The sequence below is a fragment of the Haliotis rufescens genome, unplaced genomic scaffold (assembly GCF_023055435.1).
Source record: "Haliotis rufescens isolate VD_foot unplaced genomic scaffold, xgHalRufe1.0.p SCAF_14, whole genome shotgun sequence".
Lineage (NCBI taxonomy): Eukaryota > Metazoa > Mollusca > Gastropoda > Lepetellida > Haliotidae > Haliotis > Haliotis rufescens.
Genome location: NW_025963824.1, coordinates 33,697,736 through 33,717,106, shown reverse-complemented (window position 1 = coordinate 33,717,106; position 19,371 = coordinate 33,697,736). Strand labels below are relative to the sequence as shown.

Here is a 19,371-nt window from a genome sequence, read left to right as displayed (position 1 = left end):
ACCAATAAAATGGAAGTATGTGATATGTAAGATGAGACAATAGAATATATAAAATAATAAAGTCCACGTTAGTCCATCATCTTCTTTATATCAGTTTCAGACATAGTACTTTCGCTGTCCGTGTAACTGACAATGACATATAATATGACGTCATACTTGGTGTCGTCGCTGGAGTGTGTAAATACATTATGACGTCACAGTTGTAATTTATTACGTCATCATAAGTATGACGTCATCATATATGACGTCATATATATATATATATATATATATATAGAGAGAGAGAGAGAGAGAGAGAGAGAGAGAGAGAGAGAGAGAGGGAGGATTCATCACGAGTGTTTTTTAATATGGGAAATATCAACCGAGCCTAGTTAATCGGTATTTGCCGAGCCTTTGGCGAGGCAAATACCGATTAACGGGACGAGGTTGATATTTCCCATATTAAAAAACACGAGTGATGAATTCTATTTATCATTTTCAAATTTTTGCTTCCAAATTAAGGAATAATTGCATTAAACATTAACATCAGCAACTTGTCGAAATCTTACGTATAGATCGTGCGTAGTGATACATGTTTTCCATAGCCATGTAAACCAAAATAAACAATTCGCTGAGAAAAAAAGTTCCTCGGATTATTTTAAACAAAATACTTGAACAGACTTTTGCAGAATAATTGAAACTTTAATAACGGTAACAACAACGATTCTGTGTAATCTGATTATATCTCTGGTGTAACTTCACTTATAATATATAGTTTCAAATCAAACCGCTCCCTCTTCCGGTTATCTAATTTGCATATCTAATTTGCATACTTATGTCATTGGGGTATGACATACATGTTTTTATGTCATAAGCTTATGTCATGGATAAATGCTTAAGTTAAATGATAAATATATATATATAATGGGTAGTTTTCTCAGCAGGATACCGCCAACGAATAAAAACGATATCCGTTTGGGTCGTATGCGGACAGAGATGCAAATATCAAAGGTCAAGTAGGGACTACTTTCAGTGTTTACAAACAAACATGGCGTCTCCCTTGTCATTCGGCGTTCGAGTCAGAATTAACCATCGGGAATCTGGATAGCTAAAGGGGTAATTGCTATCATTATCAAAAGAACAGTCTAATATACTGAAAATCAGTGTCTAACTGTGATGTGGCTAAGGCATTTTATAACTTTTGGCAACTTTGGAGATATAAATTTCGAAACAATTTTGCGAGGGCACTAAGCCTAGCCAAGCGGGATCAGTAGCCATATCTGTGCTTGTCGACCTCTGCGGCTTGAAACCTTTTCCATAAATAAAAATGGTTGGATTTGGCCGAAATATGTTTGAAATATTACCTTGTTTCGTTTTGTCGCTGTGTGTACATTGACTGCACTTCTTAACGTTATGACAGGACAGACCGACTGTCAACAACGTCTGAACGTGGCCGTGACGTCTCATAGATTAGGGTTAGAGTAGCTTTCCTTTCACAAAGGGCAGTTACTCAAGCGGACAGACCGGTTGATTGCCGCGAAAGGCAAGTAAAAACAATTGTTTTTTGCGTATATGTTGCTTAGCCACTGTATAGCCACTGTATAAGATTTTAGTTGGAGCTATATTGGCTACTGTCACTGTCCCACTGACACATCAGTTAACCTGTGACGTAATAAATATTAATGCGCGCATTCCAGGAAAACTCGCAATGTTTCGGTAATGTTTGTGAGAGAGGGAAACCGATTTTCAAGCACAGAATTAAAGAATGACATTATATGATACAGAGGTTATCACGCTTGTGTGTTTGGGGATGGTAAATATCCTGTATTAAGAATAAACATTATGTATTTATCTCGCCAAGGCTCGCTAAATACAATGTTTATTCCTAATGCAGGATAATTACCATCCCCAAACACACTCGCGTGATAACCTCTATATATGTGATATGTAAGATGAGACAATAGAATATATATATTGACCATGCTTTCGGTTGTATTAATTCTATGCTGCAGTTCGTTCACGGTGTGAAGCCCATGACTTCAGTAAGGATGCTAGCAAAACATTACCAAGGCGAGTCTATGATTCGACCCCTTGATCAACGGATCCAGATATGTCCAGGGGGACGCAACTTAGGAAAATGTGTCTCTCATGTCTAATAGGCCAAGTATAATGACTGAAGATCGTACTGCGTGTTATGTTAAATGCCGTATTCACTCCAACTATTGCAGAGTGCGCTGTGCCCACCAGTGAGGTGTAGAACGTTGACACCAGTCCCACAGTGATGATGGTTGCCCATGTCGGAAACCCAGTCACTGAAATGCAAACGATAAGTGCATACAGCCATTGTGCATCTTTACCCTTCGTATAGTGGATCCTACAGTGGTTTGTTACTAAGAGGTATGTTGTATGACAAAGGCAGTTTTTGTCACAAAGGTTCGGAAGTGACCATACGTCTTTACCCTTACGGATTGTGCGTTTTATTAACAAAAAAGGAAATTTTCGGCATGTTTAGGACAACTAACAATAGAAGCAGTGACTGTTGTTATTGTGTCACAAACATTGACAACGTCGACATGTTTCATTACTGGTGTAATATTTGTTAATTGTAATGAGGACCCTAACATTTTCTGATACTTTGTAAAATTAAATGAAATTCGAGAAACATTAAAGTACTTCCTGACCAGAATATGCACGTTTTCAGATGCACAATTAAAATTCATGTACAAAAATATACTAACCCGCTTCTAAAGCCGTTGATGGAGCAAACGATGCCAATCCCATATACAACACCTGAAAGTAAAATTATTATTGAACATGGAATTGTAAAGCAGTGGTAGAAATTATTGAATTCTAGAAGAGTATTTTGGTGTAAGTGCGACTTGGATCATTTAAGGTCTGTCTGCACCCAACACATCAACTGTTTTTAAACCAGTACAAACAAAATTAAAGAAATTAAATGATGAACTAATCTGCTTCATGATCTAATCTATCTATTAAAACAACAAGTAATTGCTATTTTTTTCTGAAAAGTAAGAACTTATTCAATGAAGACACAAAAAGAAAACTGTTAAAATGGTTTAAAAGTCAATACACAGTGAATGCATATATGTATTTTCTACAATATTTCAAATTTTCCAGATACAGTCACGAAGTCTCTTGGATAGACTTTCAGAAATAAACGAGTGAATCCATCTGAACTTGTTGCCTTTCATCAACAGCTTCTTTAATTTGAGAAGAAGTCCTTGTCTCCAGATCATATCATATGCTTTGTCAAGGAAGGCATGTATTTTTGATTGCATAAAGCTTTTAGTGCTTCTGTCTGGAGACGTACATGATGATCTGTACATGAACGACCCTTTCTGAAGCCTGGCTGTTTTCTTGACAGAAGCCTATTTTTCTCTTGAAAATAGTTTAATCGATTTACGACTAATCTTTCCATGATTTTGCATACATTGGAAATTAGGGAAAATTGTCTGTATAAAGCAGGTATTGGGACAATGATGACATGTGTCGAGGTTTTAGGAATAGTCCCAGAATAGAGCAGAATCAGGCATGTTCCAAAACATCTCAGGAAATAAATCATCAGCTCGAGGAGTGTAATTGTTTTGTTTTTGATATGGCACCTTGAAGTTTATTTTATGCGAAAGGGGGGTTTAAATCAGAGCTACAGCTCACATGGCCGCCAAAATGTCAGGGAGAAAAGCGGTTTCATAAGATTCTTTGACTTCTCTGAAATCCCTCTGGAAGTTATCAGTGCATAAGTCTTCCGAAAGCTGGTCACTGTACTGCTCTCCATGACTTAAACAGGTATAGGACATCGGTTTCAGTCCCACTGATACTTTTTATTCTGGACCAAATAGAAGATTATGGAGTAAAACTATTTATACTCGAAATACAGTTACGCCCACAACAGCGTTTTGCCCCAGGAACGACTCGTTGAAACTCGGCTCGTCTCTTTCTGAACACAGCCAGATCACAAAGAAGAGAAGTAGGACAAACCCTATTATAGGTTTGTTTCCTTGCTTTGTTTGCTTTTATTCATTCATCATTCCACCACACTTTGGGAATAAGAGCCTACCTGACGATATTTCAATAATGTGTAAAGTAATGGTGTCATTCCCCACATATTGCTTCCCCACAAACTGTTAAAATCGTCACAACTGAAACAGGGCTCATGACCCGAAACAGAGCTCATGACCATCCTCTGTTAATTTGATGTAATCGTTTACTTTAGGCTTTCCAGTGCTGTACACATTAATCACTGTTACTGATCCAGCTTCATCAAAGTAAATCTTAACTGAATTGACTTCGGATTTTGTGCTCTTTGAAGGAAAGCCTCCTTCGAGACATTTTGATTCCTCATTATTCTGTTCTTTTGGAAAATGGCGTATCCCTCGATATTAAAATTACTCTGTGGACGCAGGAATGTCTCCTAGGCACATAAAACATCTGGAAGATTACAGGTATTTGAAATAAATAAATAAAATTCCCTTCCATTACTCCTGTTCAAACATGTAAAGTGTTTTTTGATATATCAATCAGGAATGGGTTTTAGCAGCTGACATAATTCGATCTATGTGATCTTCTTTGCTAGATGCTTTGAAGCAACCATCCGCTAGGATAGGTATTGCCTAGGTTAGGCGTCTGACCCAATGGTGGAGCAGCAGGGAAGATGACTAGGATATTTCACTGCGTTAAACATGTACTTGACAGACACATGAACAAACAGGAACAGCGGTTGGACCAGCAGACGGAACAGCACATAGTAGCGGAGTGAGTGGTCTTCACAATGCGAGTTATCTTCGACATACGATACTTTTCTTTTCAACTGAAACTCGCTGAACAAATACTGCCTCCTTCTATTTCTTACATCGTGGGTAAGCAGGACTGTGATTACCCCCACAGTTACGACATATTGAGACACCGTCTGTCTGACAAGTTTCAACTTTATGGTCCCAACTGAACCTTGTACAAACAAGAGAGCAACACAATCACTGATGACGCTGCTGAAAGGTTCTTCAAAAGCAGGATTGGGTTTCAAAGATGCAGCAGGAATTTTCCGATTAGGGTTGCCAACCATTGACACACACTGCATGTTTTGCAAAATTCAGCCACATCATGCCGTTAATTATATGTCAAATGTAATGGGACAAAATTTTGTCACAAGTTTCGTTTACACCCTGCCAAAGGAATTGCGGGGCGGTCGATGGGTACAATGCGTGAAGCCCATTTTCAGCTGATACACATGACGGCCTCCATTTCCTCATCAAAACACTATCCTAAAAGCAAGCTGGAGTCTTGTCAGCTTCTTCTAAAGAGAGTGCCATTTTAGAAAGAACTTTGAAGTTCTAGGTCTTCCGCCTGCAACTTTAGTTACTGATCCCTACCCAGAACTGGTCAAGAGAATGATTCATAAAAGTGCCAGCCAAATCATAACTGGAATCATTCTCTTAACCATGGACACAAGTATCAACATACCAAGGGAAAATACATGGAATTTATTTTTCAAGATTTTAAGAACTTTCCGAAGTGCTAGGCGCAAAACAAGAGGATCAGCCAAATATCTCCCCCTGCCAAATCTTTCCCAATTTCTACAACACCCACCCAGGCACCAAATCTGTCTCCAAATTCACAAAATGGAGAGGTGCACTGGTACAACCACATAAACCCTCTAACAAAACCTCAGAGTTAGCTGCTGACTCCTCACAAAGTGACAAAATACCAGCCAAAATTTGAAGAGCACCAGTATCCCTGAAAACGGTAATGGGCTTAACTTTGGAACTGTCACCTCTAGCTGACACAAAACCTTTACTAACAAAAGGTAAGTACTCCTCTCTCAAAGCAACAGGCTTTGATGACTGGTCCACAACAGCTAACTCATTAGCTCTTTTGCCGAACCTCAAAACGGCTGAAACGTGATATTCACAAAGGCATTCAGGGAAGATTTCTACACTGGCTTAGTGGCGAGTACCCACTGGCGAAAATCCAGAAGTATTTTCAGAACCAACTGAAGTGGAACTTGACTTTTTGTCAACTTACACAGAACCAGACTTGTTAGAACTGCATCTAGGAGAGGATGAACTATCCTTTCCTGTTTTGAACCCTGCGAACTCCTGCCTGTAAACCCTGCCTGCTTAAAACTAAACCCCGGGAGCTAGCGAATAGTCATCAGCCAAAGTAGCAACCTTGTGTAACGGATCCACTTACTGCTCATCAAAGATATGTCTGAATGTCTGTTGACACACTGTTTACAATCCTCCAGCAAAGCCAACTGCCTAAAACTATCAAAATCACCATTGACCTCTTTTGAAGTACACCGCCTATCAGAGAGAGTTTCCTTCTCACGTATAACGCAACGAAAGTAGACACATCTCTTTTCTTAGCAGACCTAAACTTTCGTCTGCTTCAGGAACCAATTCAAAAGCCTTCACAAGTTCAGCCTTAGCCACCTGATAATCAGAATTCCTATCAACAGGTAAGGCTGAATAAACAACTTCAGCTTTTCCCCTTAACACACTTTACAACAAGAAGCTTAAGATCCACTTATTTTGAGGCCATTTCAAACTGTTGGCCACCTTTTAGAAATGTAAGCAAAACGTCTCAACATCATGTTCAGAGTAGGGCAGAACAAATCTAATCTGTTTTGAAAGATCAAACTATTCAGGACCTGTTAAGGTATGGTGAGAGAGATCATTCTGTTATTCAAATTGTTTGATCCTAAATTCTATATCAACTTCCAATCTCAATTTTTCATTCTCAGTTTCAATTCTCAATTTTTATTTCTCAGCTTCAATTTCTTTAAGCCCATATGCTCTCTCTTTTTTCTCAGCTTTCAAATCTCTGAGCCGAATTTCTCTTTCAGATTCTAATGTCTTCAAAGCCAAAAAGTCAGTTTTTTCTTCAAGCAAGGCCAAATCATCATCATGCAAAATGTCTTCCTCAACCATGTAAGTTATTCAAATTTTCTTGATATTAGCCTCAAGTATACCCGATTTGATGTCAAGTTTATAATGTTTGGCCAGTTCGATCAGTTCCGACTCTTTGAGCACATAGACTTGTTCCCTCGAAGGTTGACTAACAAATTCCTCTACACTACACATCATAGTGATGGTTGGCTTCACGCAATACTAGACAATGAAATGTTTATCCAATAATTTTTGACAAATAACTTGTGATATATTAAATTTCTATCCCGGACGAGCCCCCAATTTCTGTTAGGTGTCGATTTCCAAATGGAAACAATGTTAATCCAGAAATGTGTACGTAAAAGAACTTTGTGTGAAACCAACGAACAACCAACAAGTGGTATACAATCAACACGTGTGTTACAAAATTCACTAAGTTTACAAATCAATACACATTACTGTACATCATTTACAATGGTAATAAGGGGGCACGGGTGGCCCAGTCGTCTAAGGCGCCGCGATTCGCTGTGCAGAGTTGCGTCCCTTGGGCATGCCAGAAACCTATGATTGTGGGTTTCAATCCCGGTTCGCCCCGATTATGTTTCTAGGTTTGTCAGCACCATACCCGTGTTCGTGGGTTTCACCGAAGTGGTAAACATCTGAGACCTGCATCACTTTGGGCTTTCCTCCCACATTAAGCTGACACGCTGCGATATAACTGGAATACTGTTAAAAGCGGCGTTAAACCCAACTCACTCACGAGTACAATATTAAATGGCATACATAACATGAAGGCAGAGGTCAGAATCAGATACACAAAAACAGTGGTGATAGTTGTCAAGCTTCCTAGATGGGCGAGGCAGGGAATCAGGGATCATGAGCGATCCTCACATGAAAACTGGTCCCGATGTGATGAAAATGCGTGGGAGATCCGTAAACACGCTCTTGTCCCACTATACATGTATATGCAGCCTGACAAGCTACTGGACATTTCTACACAGTGCCCTCTATCGGTACTAGAACATTAAATACGTTTCCATAACATACTATCACAGTCCGTGGTATACCAGACCGGAAAATTACATAACACACTAGTACCTATAGAAACTTCCTGACGACTGATCACTGTCCAAACACAAAAGTCAGTGATAAAAATACATATTCACCCAGCGGCGACAACGGTCAAACTGCCGAAATGGGCTAGGCAGGGAATCGTGGATCATGAGCGATCCTCACATGAAAGCTGGTCCCGATGTGATGAAAATACGTGAGAGATTACTGTCCAGACACAATGCAATGAGCGACTACCAAATTCCACCAGATACAATACAGCACAGTTACAATGACTGCTAAACAATAAAAACACTGCCCTGTAATAGCACAGGAGCCATTTGTCGCATTGTTGAGTTGTGGCATTGACGCACTCAGAATAATATTTTTTGTATCGTACCGATGTCCCTTCTAGGGTTCCATAATATATGAACGTAATGATAGTAAGAACTCACTCACTCACTCACCTGCTGAATTACCATGATACATGTCCCTGTTAGTCTGGCGGCACGGGAGTCGAACCGCTTCTCCAGATACTGAAACACAATAAGGCATGTTATGACAGGGTAGATGTGTGTAGGTATTTGCGTGTCAGTTAAAGCAACTGCTTGTCGTGAGTGGCCACGAACGGGATCGGGTGGCCAGGCTCGCTGACTTGGTTGATGCATGTCATCATATCCCAATTGCCTAGATCGATGCTCATGATTTTGATCACTGGGTTGTCTGGTCCATACTTGATTATTTTCAGATCGCTAATATGGCAGGAATATTGCTGAGCGGGGCGTTATCAATTGAGAAACAGACAAAAACATGCATGTCGTTAAACTCAGGCTTAAATTATACCGATGCGACTTTGAATTTTAACTCACTCACTGTGAGTGTGCAGTGTGCAGGTTATGCGTCAGTTACATGTATGTGTGTCTGCTAGAGGTGTCGGTGTGCAGGATGTATGTATGTTACTTGTGTGTGTGTGTGTGTGTGTGTGTGTGTGTGTGTGTGTGTGTGTGTGTGTGTGTGTGTGTGTGTGTGTGTGTGTGTGTGTGTGTGTGTGCTACAGGTGTCAGTGTGCAGGATATATGTATGTTACATGCGTGTGTGTGTCTGCGGCAGATTGGGCAATTTGGCCACTGATATCAACTCAGAAAATCAATATGCGGTAAATTAGACCACTAGAACACAGATATCAACTCTGCACATTGATATGTTTGGTATAGTGGACGCTCTAGCTTACACTCCCTGAGTTAGTTTGGTATGATGGACGCTCTAGGTAACACACCCTGAGTTTGCGTGCATGTTAGTTTTAGGGGGTAAAGCATAGATACAAATAGAAGTGAAGCTACAACACAGTCTAACATTTTGCCGAGCACCTGCAGGTAAAACAGCGACGACACCAGGTGTTCGCGAAAAGTGTAAACATGTCCTGAAGAACCGGTAGTACCCGCCATTCACACAATTAGGATAAAAAAAGTAAAACAGCACATAGTCCGGCACTCCCAGATAGGCCGTCGCCATGCTGAGAGAGTTACAGCCATTTGCATGTTTATATTCTACTTTTAGGATTTCTTGATGCCCCACAACATTCAACGCGGCATGTAGAGATAGGACGACACATTGGGATCCAGAGACTTACATCACCTCAAAAGGAAAGTGGGGGCTGTCGGGTAGCCTAGTGGTTAAAGCGTTCGCTCGTCACGCTAAAGACCTGGGTTCGATTCCCGACATGGGTACAATGTGTGAAGCCCATTTCTGGTGTCCCCCGCCGTGATATTGCTGGAATATTGCTACAAGCGGCGTTAACCATACTCACTCACTCACAAGTAAACTGCAACAGAAGGTGTACACGTGAAAATTACAATTACAAATGTTATCAAGCGTTACTAGGCTGAAATCAGTCGCCGACACTCTACACTTAAGGTCCAGAACCCAGCTATGACACCCGTGTCAAACACATTACCCTTGAAAGACCATTTTTGGTGTGTGTCATGTTTAGCCACCAAACACATCGGTGTATATTTTCTTTTGCTCCTCAGTTTACTGATAACCCATCCTACTGCCTATGTTCAATTGTTATGAAACTTGGTAACGCAACACTTCTTAATGATGTGCGTGTGTGTACTGTTTATTTGCCAGTTAGCCTTGTGACCTAGCATCGACACATACTGGTTATTTTGGCACAGTCACTGTGATTTGCATTGCTTCTATTCTAACGGTATAAACAATATAAAGCACAGTACATTACGTTTATAACGAACACGCTTATAACGAACTGACTGATATAACGAAACTGCGACGACTTGAGTGACATGATGTGGTCACGTCATAAGATGTCTGATAGTCGAAATGTCTACAACGCATTACGATTATAACGAACTAAAATTAGTGGTCATTTTCAGTTCGTTATAACTGTAGTTTACTGTTGTATCAAGTAGTACATCGTGATTATCTTCTTGTGTACTAAATATAGGTACATGAAGTGTCTCGCTATTGTTTGTCGCGGTCGTTTTAGTCATATAACCACCTCGTGTGTGGGCGCTTATCACCTAGATTTACATCCGCTCATTAATTCTAAGGAAAGGAAAAACTCGATTGGCTAAATAGTTCAAATCAATCTATATTGTTTTAGGTTATGATTGATATGACTCTACAAATAGTTATGTAAGCCGTCAAGGTCCGGGGTGGAATACGCCTTCAGCAACCCATGCTTGCCATAAATGGCGACTATGATTGTCGTAAGAGGCGACTAACTGGATCGGGGGGTCAGGCTCGCTGACTTGGTTGATGCATGCCATCGTATTTGCCTGGATCGATGCTCATGATGTCAGTCACTAGATTGTCTGGTCCAGACTCGATTATTTACAGACCGCCGTCATGTAGCTGGAATACTGCTGAGTGCGGCTTTAAACAACAAACAAACAAATGAATAGATACATAAATGAACATTCATGTTCCCGGTGTCGGATACAATGGAACGAATCGGGCAGGTTTTTACAGCTGACATTCTATCTCACCTGGCCGGGTTCATAAAGCCACCTCGTGTTATCAGGTTACCTGCCATGGGATTGCTGTAACATTTTGGCGGTCGCGAACACCATAAGAAATTGTTAAAGGTGGGAATCGAGTTTGGAGTCAGATCAAAATGTTTGGTAATCCTACCGTCTCCGCCTACGGAGCTAAACACATAACATCATTGTTGGTGAAATGTTTTACGTGATGAAGTTAGGAGGGGCTACAGCAACACAACATATTCAAATTCCAGATATATCCAATGGTCAGTAGTACCTTTTATAAAAAGTGCAATAAGAATGGAGGAGTTTGTAGCAGCTTTCTTGTACCAACATATTACACAAAGGCCATATGTTATACACCTGCCTTAAATTGGTATTTTAGCTCTTCGCGATCTTTACAATAAAAGTTTTTGTGCATATATTGAGAGTGTATACTATTTTGCATTTTAGGTTTAGCCACAACTTTGTCAAAAATTAAGGAAAAGCAGCTTGCATCGTGCGTGTGACAATTAAATAATAAGTGCATTTATACTGCGCCAGATTCCATTCACCAAGTGGATGCTCATAGCGCTACAAGTGTAGCTACGACGTTATATTCTGTCCGCGAGGAAAGGGTTGATGCATGCTTCCTTAGGTTTACTGCGATGTTAGTAACACTGCAGTCGGACATAAGTTTTAGTACGTGTGCAGACCGACCGGGTCGACTTCTCTTTGGAGGCATGATGTGTACAGCTCGGAGCACTGAACTTGAATGAAGACTGACTACAACGCGCTCGGTATCCATAGGAGTCGGGCCAGGACGCGAATACACACGCACTTGGGACGAGATGAGGACGTACTGCGAACGAGTTGGTCGGGTTAAGAATTAGTTAGAAATGGCTTGGACGTATTGTGAACGGGGTAGAACGAGGTTGAACTGGTTGAGAACGGGTTCAGAACGGCTACGGACGTGCTCGAACTGCTTCGAAACGTTGTCGGGGTGAGTGAACGGGCACTTTTACACGATCTGAACTGGATACAAACGGACTGCAGACTGGCTAAGAACGAGATAGACGTATTGGGGACTGCTTATGAACGAACTAGCATCGTATTTTATGCCAAACTACGCGTTCTACCGTGATCACAGCCCGCTCTAGTATTTTGTCCAGAACGGGGTAGAACGGGATAGAACTACTTTGTTGTGTTGGTAGCATTGGGCAGAAGGCGCCCTCTTAAACACTTAATGCAACAACAACAACATTATTCAGCCTTGCTCAGACACTGTATACCAACCAGTCCTTGCTTCAACCCTTCAATAATAACAAATACTATCTTTTAACGTATTTTATTATGACTTTGCCAGGTCGATCCACCGGCCTTCCGCAATGATCTATCCACTACACCACGGAGGCGGTCATTTGTCTAAAAGATTTATTTCAGATTATTTGCTCATGTTAATTTGTTTTGTTAGTTGAACTACTTTTGTGTGATGGTAGCATAAGTAACACTAACATGGCGTGTACGTCCCTTTTAGCACCACCATTATGGGCTTCACGCGTTGTACCCACTAAGCTGTGGAATCAAACCCGGGTCGACTACTCGTACTTAAACAATTAGCTGGCACTTCATTTTAAAGCAGTCGACGTCCTCCCACAGGAGTTTACAGCAGAGATCCTCCCCGAGTGTTTGCTGTATATATTAAACAGACAAGCAGTGATAATGTCGATGGAACATTTTAAAACATTCAGGTATTTGGGATAAATGAAGTTTTACAGAAACCTATTGAAGTGGTTTGCACTATTGAGACTGAAAATTGAGACTGATTATGTTTTGGCCTTGCCGTTTTTAATTCAAAAGGTTGTGTCGCTCTCATATCTTACATAAACTAACTCATTGTGTACCAGCGTTCAACTAATGCCACACATATTAAGCACGTCACCTTGATTCAATGAAACCATATGAATGTCTGTCATCGCCTGACGCCTGAGATAATAGTGTTTGTTTGTTTGTTGTTTAACGCCGCCCTCACCAATATTCCAGCACTATGGTGGCGGCCTGTAAGTAACGTGCCTGGTGCAGTAAATCTTGTGATTGATATTGTGAGCACCGATCCCCAGCGAAGACACGCCATCAACCAGTTCACCCAGCCTATTCTACTCCGGATCTTCACGGGGAGACAAACATGGGTTGCTGAAGACCTATTCTACTCCGGATCTTCACGGGGAGACAAACATGGGTTGCTGAAGACCTGTTCTACTCCGGATCTTCACGGGGAGACAAACATGGGTTGCTGAAGACCTATTCTACTCCGGATCTTCACGGGGAGACAAACATGGGTTGCTGAAGACCTATTCTACTCCGGATCTTCACGGGGAGACAAACATGGGTTGCTGAAGACCTATTCTACTCCGGATCTTCACGGGGAGACAAGCATGGGTTGCTGGAGACCTATTCTACTCCGGATCTCCACGTGTCGACGTTACACGGAGGTCACGCTTAATCAAATTAAATCATGGGTGATGTTGAATATCATAAATGTTTACTCAACCTGAAGAGTATGATGCTACAACCAAGATGACTTGTTACCTACCTGAAAAACGCTTGTTGTATGCAGGGAGTAGAAGAGAGGGACAAAAATAACGGACGCGATTGCGCATCCAAGACACCCTATCACTCTCATGTAAAACTGGGTTCCTTCTGTGTACATCTCCGCTGGGCTGCCGAGCACCATGATGGCGGACATGAAGGAGAGAAGGATGGACAAAGCCACAGGGAGTACCCCCAGCCCACTACTCGCCAGTAGAAATTCCTTCGTACTTTTCTGTTTTCTTCCAACCACAGCATAGTACACACCAATCGCCGCACTTATAAACAGCATGGCGCCAAACACCACATAGTCCCAGGCATCGAATCCCCGAACCTGGCCCGCCATGGTGAACGTTTTGTATGATAAGACTGGGTGAATATGGTGACCGTTTAGTAAGATAAGACTGGGTGAATATGGTGGTCAAGTGCACTAACACTTGCAACTGGTAACGGTGAAATGTCGGCCCCCAATATGATATACAGATACACACGTACGATATACTGCTGTGACGCTCCTGTTAGTAAACATTACCCTGTATTAACAAGCAGAAGGGGTTTAATCTTTTTTTTATTACGACAAGTTGACAAGGCATTGTTTAACAGAAAACGAGACACTGTTCATGTAGCATTTATCGTAATGTGAATGGTAGGCCCCATGTAGGTGAATCTTGAGAGCAGTATTCCAACTATACCACGCCGGCCGCCATCGAGCATGATAAACGTCGAACACCGTCGAGCATGATAAACGTCGAACACCGTCTAGCACGGTGACACATAGCAGGCAGGTCACCGACTGGTCTGGGGCGATGGGTTCCCACAGTCTTTGCTGTATTTAAAGCTACCCGTCTTCCAATGACGGTTAGTACAAAATGGACCATGGGTTTCTAGTGTCCGGTTTACGCTGCGAGTGCGATGATATAGTGTGACCCAAGCTGCCTGTACAATTGTATACTCGCACAACGAGTTCACAGTAACGTCTACCTATGAGTGCTTCTGGTTGTTGATTTCCGCTGTACATTAGCATGGCCCTGACTAACAGTAATGGCCGATTTCCCGTGAGGGTTGTTTTTGTTTGTTTGTTTGTTGTTTAACGCCGCACTCAGCAATATTCCAGCTATATGACGGCGATCTGTAAAATAATCGAGTCTGGACCAGACAATCCAGTGATTGACATCATTAGCATCGATCCACGCATTGGGGTCGATGACATGCATCAACCAAGTCAGCGAGCCCGTAAGTCGCCTTTTACGGCAAGCATGGGTTGCTGAAGACCTATTCTACCCCGGAATCTTCACGGGTCCCGTGAGGGCTGCTAGTGACTGATTGCGAGTATAATGGTATAGTAGTTTAAAGACGTCCTATTTTAAATGAAAATGGAACATCGCAAATTCACACCATGTGGTTATTATTGTTCTCTGCATTCAACTCCCACCCGCCAGAAAGAACATTCACTTTCTAGTGCAAGATTTTCTCTTGTTGTTGCTTTATGCGACAGAGCCTGAAACCAGAGATCCATTTCTCTACGAAGAATATACCCGGGGACCTATTCGAACCTGGACTCGCCGGTTTGACACAAAAAGTAAAAGTACATATACATGATAATGTTGTTTAGTATATTGCACCTACCACAAATGATTAGTCAACAAATATGTGTCGAGCTGGATCATGTCCTGTCTTGTCATAGCATTGCGGCTATGTACACTACAATGTCCACGAGCAACAACACAATGCAGTCGGAAGTACATGTAAAAGAGGTCAGTAAATGGAACACATATATGTTTCATGTTCACTTAATATTTTTGTTCGTTGTTTAACGCCGCACTCGGCAGTATTCCACCTGTAGGACGGTGGCCTGTAAATAATCGAGCATGGACCAGACAACCCGGTAAGTGATCTAATCCATTGGCATACGATGACATCCATCAACCAAGTCAGCGTGCCTGACCAGGGCTTCGCGACCCCGTTAGCCCTCTCTTAGGACAAGCATATCATGGGTTGCTGAAAACCAATTCCAACCCGGATCTTCGCGGAGGGTGACAAACATGGGTTGCTTTGGAACAATTTTAACCCGAATCTTAAGAGGGGAGACAAGCATGGGTTATTGAAGATCAATTCTAACCAAGATCTTCACGGAGACAAGCACTGGTTGCTCATGACAAGTTCTAGCACGGACCTTCACGGGGGAGACAAGCATGGATTGGTGAATTCCAATTCTGAGCCGGATCTTTTCAGGGGGCAAACACGGATTGCTGAAGACCAATTCTAACCCAGATCTTCACTGTGGATTTAAAACAAGTGACTCCCCATTAACGTTGTGAAATCAAACGCACTCCACCAATATGTTGGCAACTGTATTCGAGTTGGTCGATGTCTGATGATGTCACAGGACAATAAATAATCGATTCTGGGCTGGACAAACCAGTGATGGTGTGAGGCGATGCGTTCAACAATTAGTGACTTGCTTCATCTACATGCTCCAACAGGTGAGGTGAAATGGGGTTTAACGTCGCGTCCAAGATTATTGCACTTATATAGCGACGTTCGTGCACGTGTATTTGTGTGTGTGGCTGCTTGTACTAGTCCGGACTGATGCTGATGCCGATTTATAGTGCTAGCTCAGTGAGATACCATGCCGCAGTTTAACATGAATACCCCACTCAGACACAGTATACTGACTCCGAGCCGACCAGTCCTTGTTTTAGCCCCTTAATGCAGAGCGCCAGACAGGGTAACAACAAGTACAATCTTTTAACGTCTTTTTGTATGACGCGGCCCGGGATCGAACCCTGGACCTTCCGCTCTCGTGGCGGACGCTCTACCACAAGACCACGGAGGCGGTCTGCTCCAACAGGAGGGCGGGGGTGGAGGCACGATAACCGATAACCGAACACTTTTGGGTATGTTGGCATGAGACGTACTTGTGCAAAGTAACCGGAAAATGACATAACATTGATTGATCCAGGATCAGTAACATGCCAACACCCCTGCATTCAAATAGAATCAACTATGATCTAGAGCAGGCCCTGCGAATTTCAAACTTCAGTTGCGAAAGAAGCTGTTGGTAACCACAATACTTTTACCAATTTGATATAAGCCAGACATTCCAGCCTGGATACTCTAAGAAACATTAAACATGGATGTTGAAATATTTGACGGGACAGTGACAGCAACAGTGCTACTGGATCGTGGACGTGGGATCTTTTGTTGTCCAAATCTCCATCCATGTCTAAAATGTCGTTGATATAGCCGATTGAAACATCTATCGATAGTCCACGTAGATCAGGCGACCTTATCCACTTTAGATCAGTCATTAACAAATTCTTATTTATTAAACGAATTTACCTGGTCGGTTTATGATAACTTGTGTGGGAGCGTCCATTTTCCTTCAAATCCATACGGCAAATAATATATCTGATGTTCCACCCACACCAAGGTGGATTATACTAAAGTAAACTGGCCTTCATTTCAGGAATAATAGGTTAACAATATGATAAGGAATATTACAGATCCTATTCAACTGTTCGAATAAGCTGAATGGAATCAACAAATTTGAAAACTCTGATATTAATTCTTGTAGCGAATATCCAAGATGTAGAACATGATTGCAAAACTTAAAGGCATAGGGTCAAAATCTAGTTTCAACCATTTCACGGAGTTGTGACCATTTCTTTAGAGATAAATTGGAAATTGCAAGTTAATTTGGCGAAACGTCATCCAAACATTCTTCGTCTTCGAACTTTGTTCCTAAGTTTCATATGTCTCAGAAACAACAGGAAAAGAGGAGGGTTGATTTTACTTCTCAAAATGGTGAAGATCCACGAGATAAATACTGCCCCAGGTCAAGCTCTCGATACGACAACGGGAGCTGATAATATTCATGTTCAGAGACGCTTGTAGATATATTTGATGAAATCTGGACATCGAGGAATTTTTGGAACATAGTTTAATTTTAAAAATATCTATTTTGCAGCTGTGGCTGAGAAAATATATTGTCCCCATACAAACTCCCAGTCCCCCGCCCAACATCCCCATCCAACACCCCCATCCAACACCCCCATCCAACACCCCCACCCAACACCCCCATCCAACACCTCCACCCAACACCCCCATCCAACACCCCCACCCAACACCCCCATCCAACACCCCCACCCAACACCCCCATCCAACACCCCCATCCAACACCTCCACCCAACACCCCCATCCAACACCCCCACCCAACACCCCCACCCAACACCCCCATCCAACACCCCCATCCAACACCCCCATCCAACACCCCCACCCAACACCCCCATCCAACACCCCCACCCAACACCCCCATCCAACACCCCCACCCAACACCCCCATCCAACACCCCCACCCAACACCCCCACCCAACACCCCCATCCAACACCCCCATCCAACACCCCCACCCAACACCCCCATCCAACACCCCCATCCAACACCCCCACCCAACACCCCCATCCAACACCCCCACCCAACACCCCCATCCAACACCCCCACCCAACACCCCCATCCAACACCCCCACCCAACACCCCCATCCAACACCCCCACCCAACACCCCCATCCAACACCCCCATCCAACACCTCCACCCAACACCCCCATCCAACACCCCCACCCAACACCCCCATCCAACACCCCCACCCAACACCCCCATCCAACACCCCCATCCAACACCCCCATCCAACACCTCCACCCAACACCCCCATCCAACACCCCCACCCAACACCCCCATCCAACACCCCCATCCAACACCTCCATCCAACACCCCCACCCAACACCCCCATCCAACACCCCCATCCAACACCTCCACCCAACACCCCCATCCAACACCCCCACCCAACACCCCCATCCAACACCCCCACCCAACACCCCCATCCAACACCCCCATTTTTGGAACATAGTTTAATTTTAAAAATATCTATTTTGCAGCTGTGGCTGAGAAAATATATTGTCCCCATACAAACTCCCAGTCCCCCGCCCAACATCCCCATCCAACACCCCCATCCAACACCCCCACCCAACACCCCCATCCAACACCCCCACCCAACACCCCCATCCAACACCCCCACCCAACACCCCCACCCAACACCCCCATCCAACACCCCCATCCAACACCCCCACCCAACACCCCCATCCAACACCCCCATCCAACACCCCCACCCAACACCCCCATCCAACACCCCCACCCAACACCCCCATCCAACACCCCCACCCAACACCCCCATCCAACACCCCCACCCAACACCCCCATCCAACACCCCCACCCAACACCCCCATCCAACACCCCCATCCAACACCTCCACCCAACACCCCCATCCAACACCCCCACCCAACACCCCCATCCAACACCCCCACCCAACATCCCCATCCAACACCCCCATCCAACACCCCCATCCAACACCTCCACCCAACACCCCCATCCAACACCCCCACCCAACACCCCCATCCAACACCCCCATCCAACACCTCCACCCAACACCCCCACCCAACACCCCCATCCAACACCCCCATCCAACACCTCCACCCAACACCCCCATCCAACACCCCCACCCAACACCCCCACCCAACACCCCCATCCAACACCCCCATCCTACAGAATATCAGATGGTCGGGCCCTTAAGTCTTTCACCGTTAGAATATTCATTTCCTGTTTGAGTGTCCTACTTTGAAATAAGGCATTTTTAACTGCTCAAGTGTTTCATAGGCCATTTAATGATACTAATGAAAAGAAGTAGCTGTGCTTAATATGAATTTAAATAAAACAACATTTATTCAGAAGTTAAATATTGCATTTTCATGAAGACATCTTAACTCTAAAATTGCCATACACAATTTGCACGTGCATGTTCAGTCACGACGCACTAT

At 43.2% G+C, this 19,371-nt stretch overlaps 2 protein-coding genes across 2 annotated transcripts in view; one reads left to right on the top strand and one right to left on the bottom strand.

Moving 5' to 3' along the window:
• The window catches only part of LOC124122557 (sodium-coupled monocarboxylate transporter 1-like), a 35,793-nt gene extending 21,885 nt beyond the window's left edge, over positions 1-13,908 (bottom strand). The window contains exons 1-4 of the mRNA XM_048395312.1: positions 13,509-13,908; positions 8,402-8,470; positions 2,718-2,769; positions 2,224-2,291 (exon numbers count right to left, since the gene is read on the bottom strand). Coding sequence (XP_048251269.1) covers positions 2,224-2,291; positions 2,718-2,769; positions 8,402-8,470; positions 13,509-13,850 — 531 coding nt within the window. The 5' untranslated portion in view covers positions 13,851-13,908. The remainder of the gene's footprint in view (positions 1-2,223; positions 2,292-2,717; positions 2,770-8,401; positions 8,471-13,508) is intronic.
• A 2,729-nt stretch (positions 13,909-16,637) lies between these two features.
• Positions 16,638-19,161, top strand: LOC125379232 (proline-rich extensin-like protein EPR1). The gene is made up of 2 exons (XM_048395480.1): positions 16,638-16,695; positions 17,516-19,161. The coding sequence occupies exons 1-2, from the start codon at positions 16,638-16,640 to the stop codon at positions 19,159-19,161; spliced, it is 1,704 nt and encodes a 567-aa protein (XP_048251437.1).
• Positions 19,162-19,371: the final 210 nt, after the last annotated feature.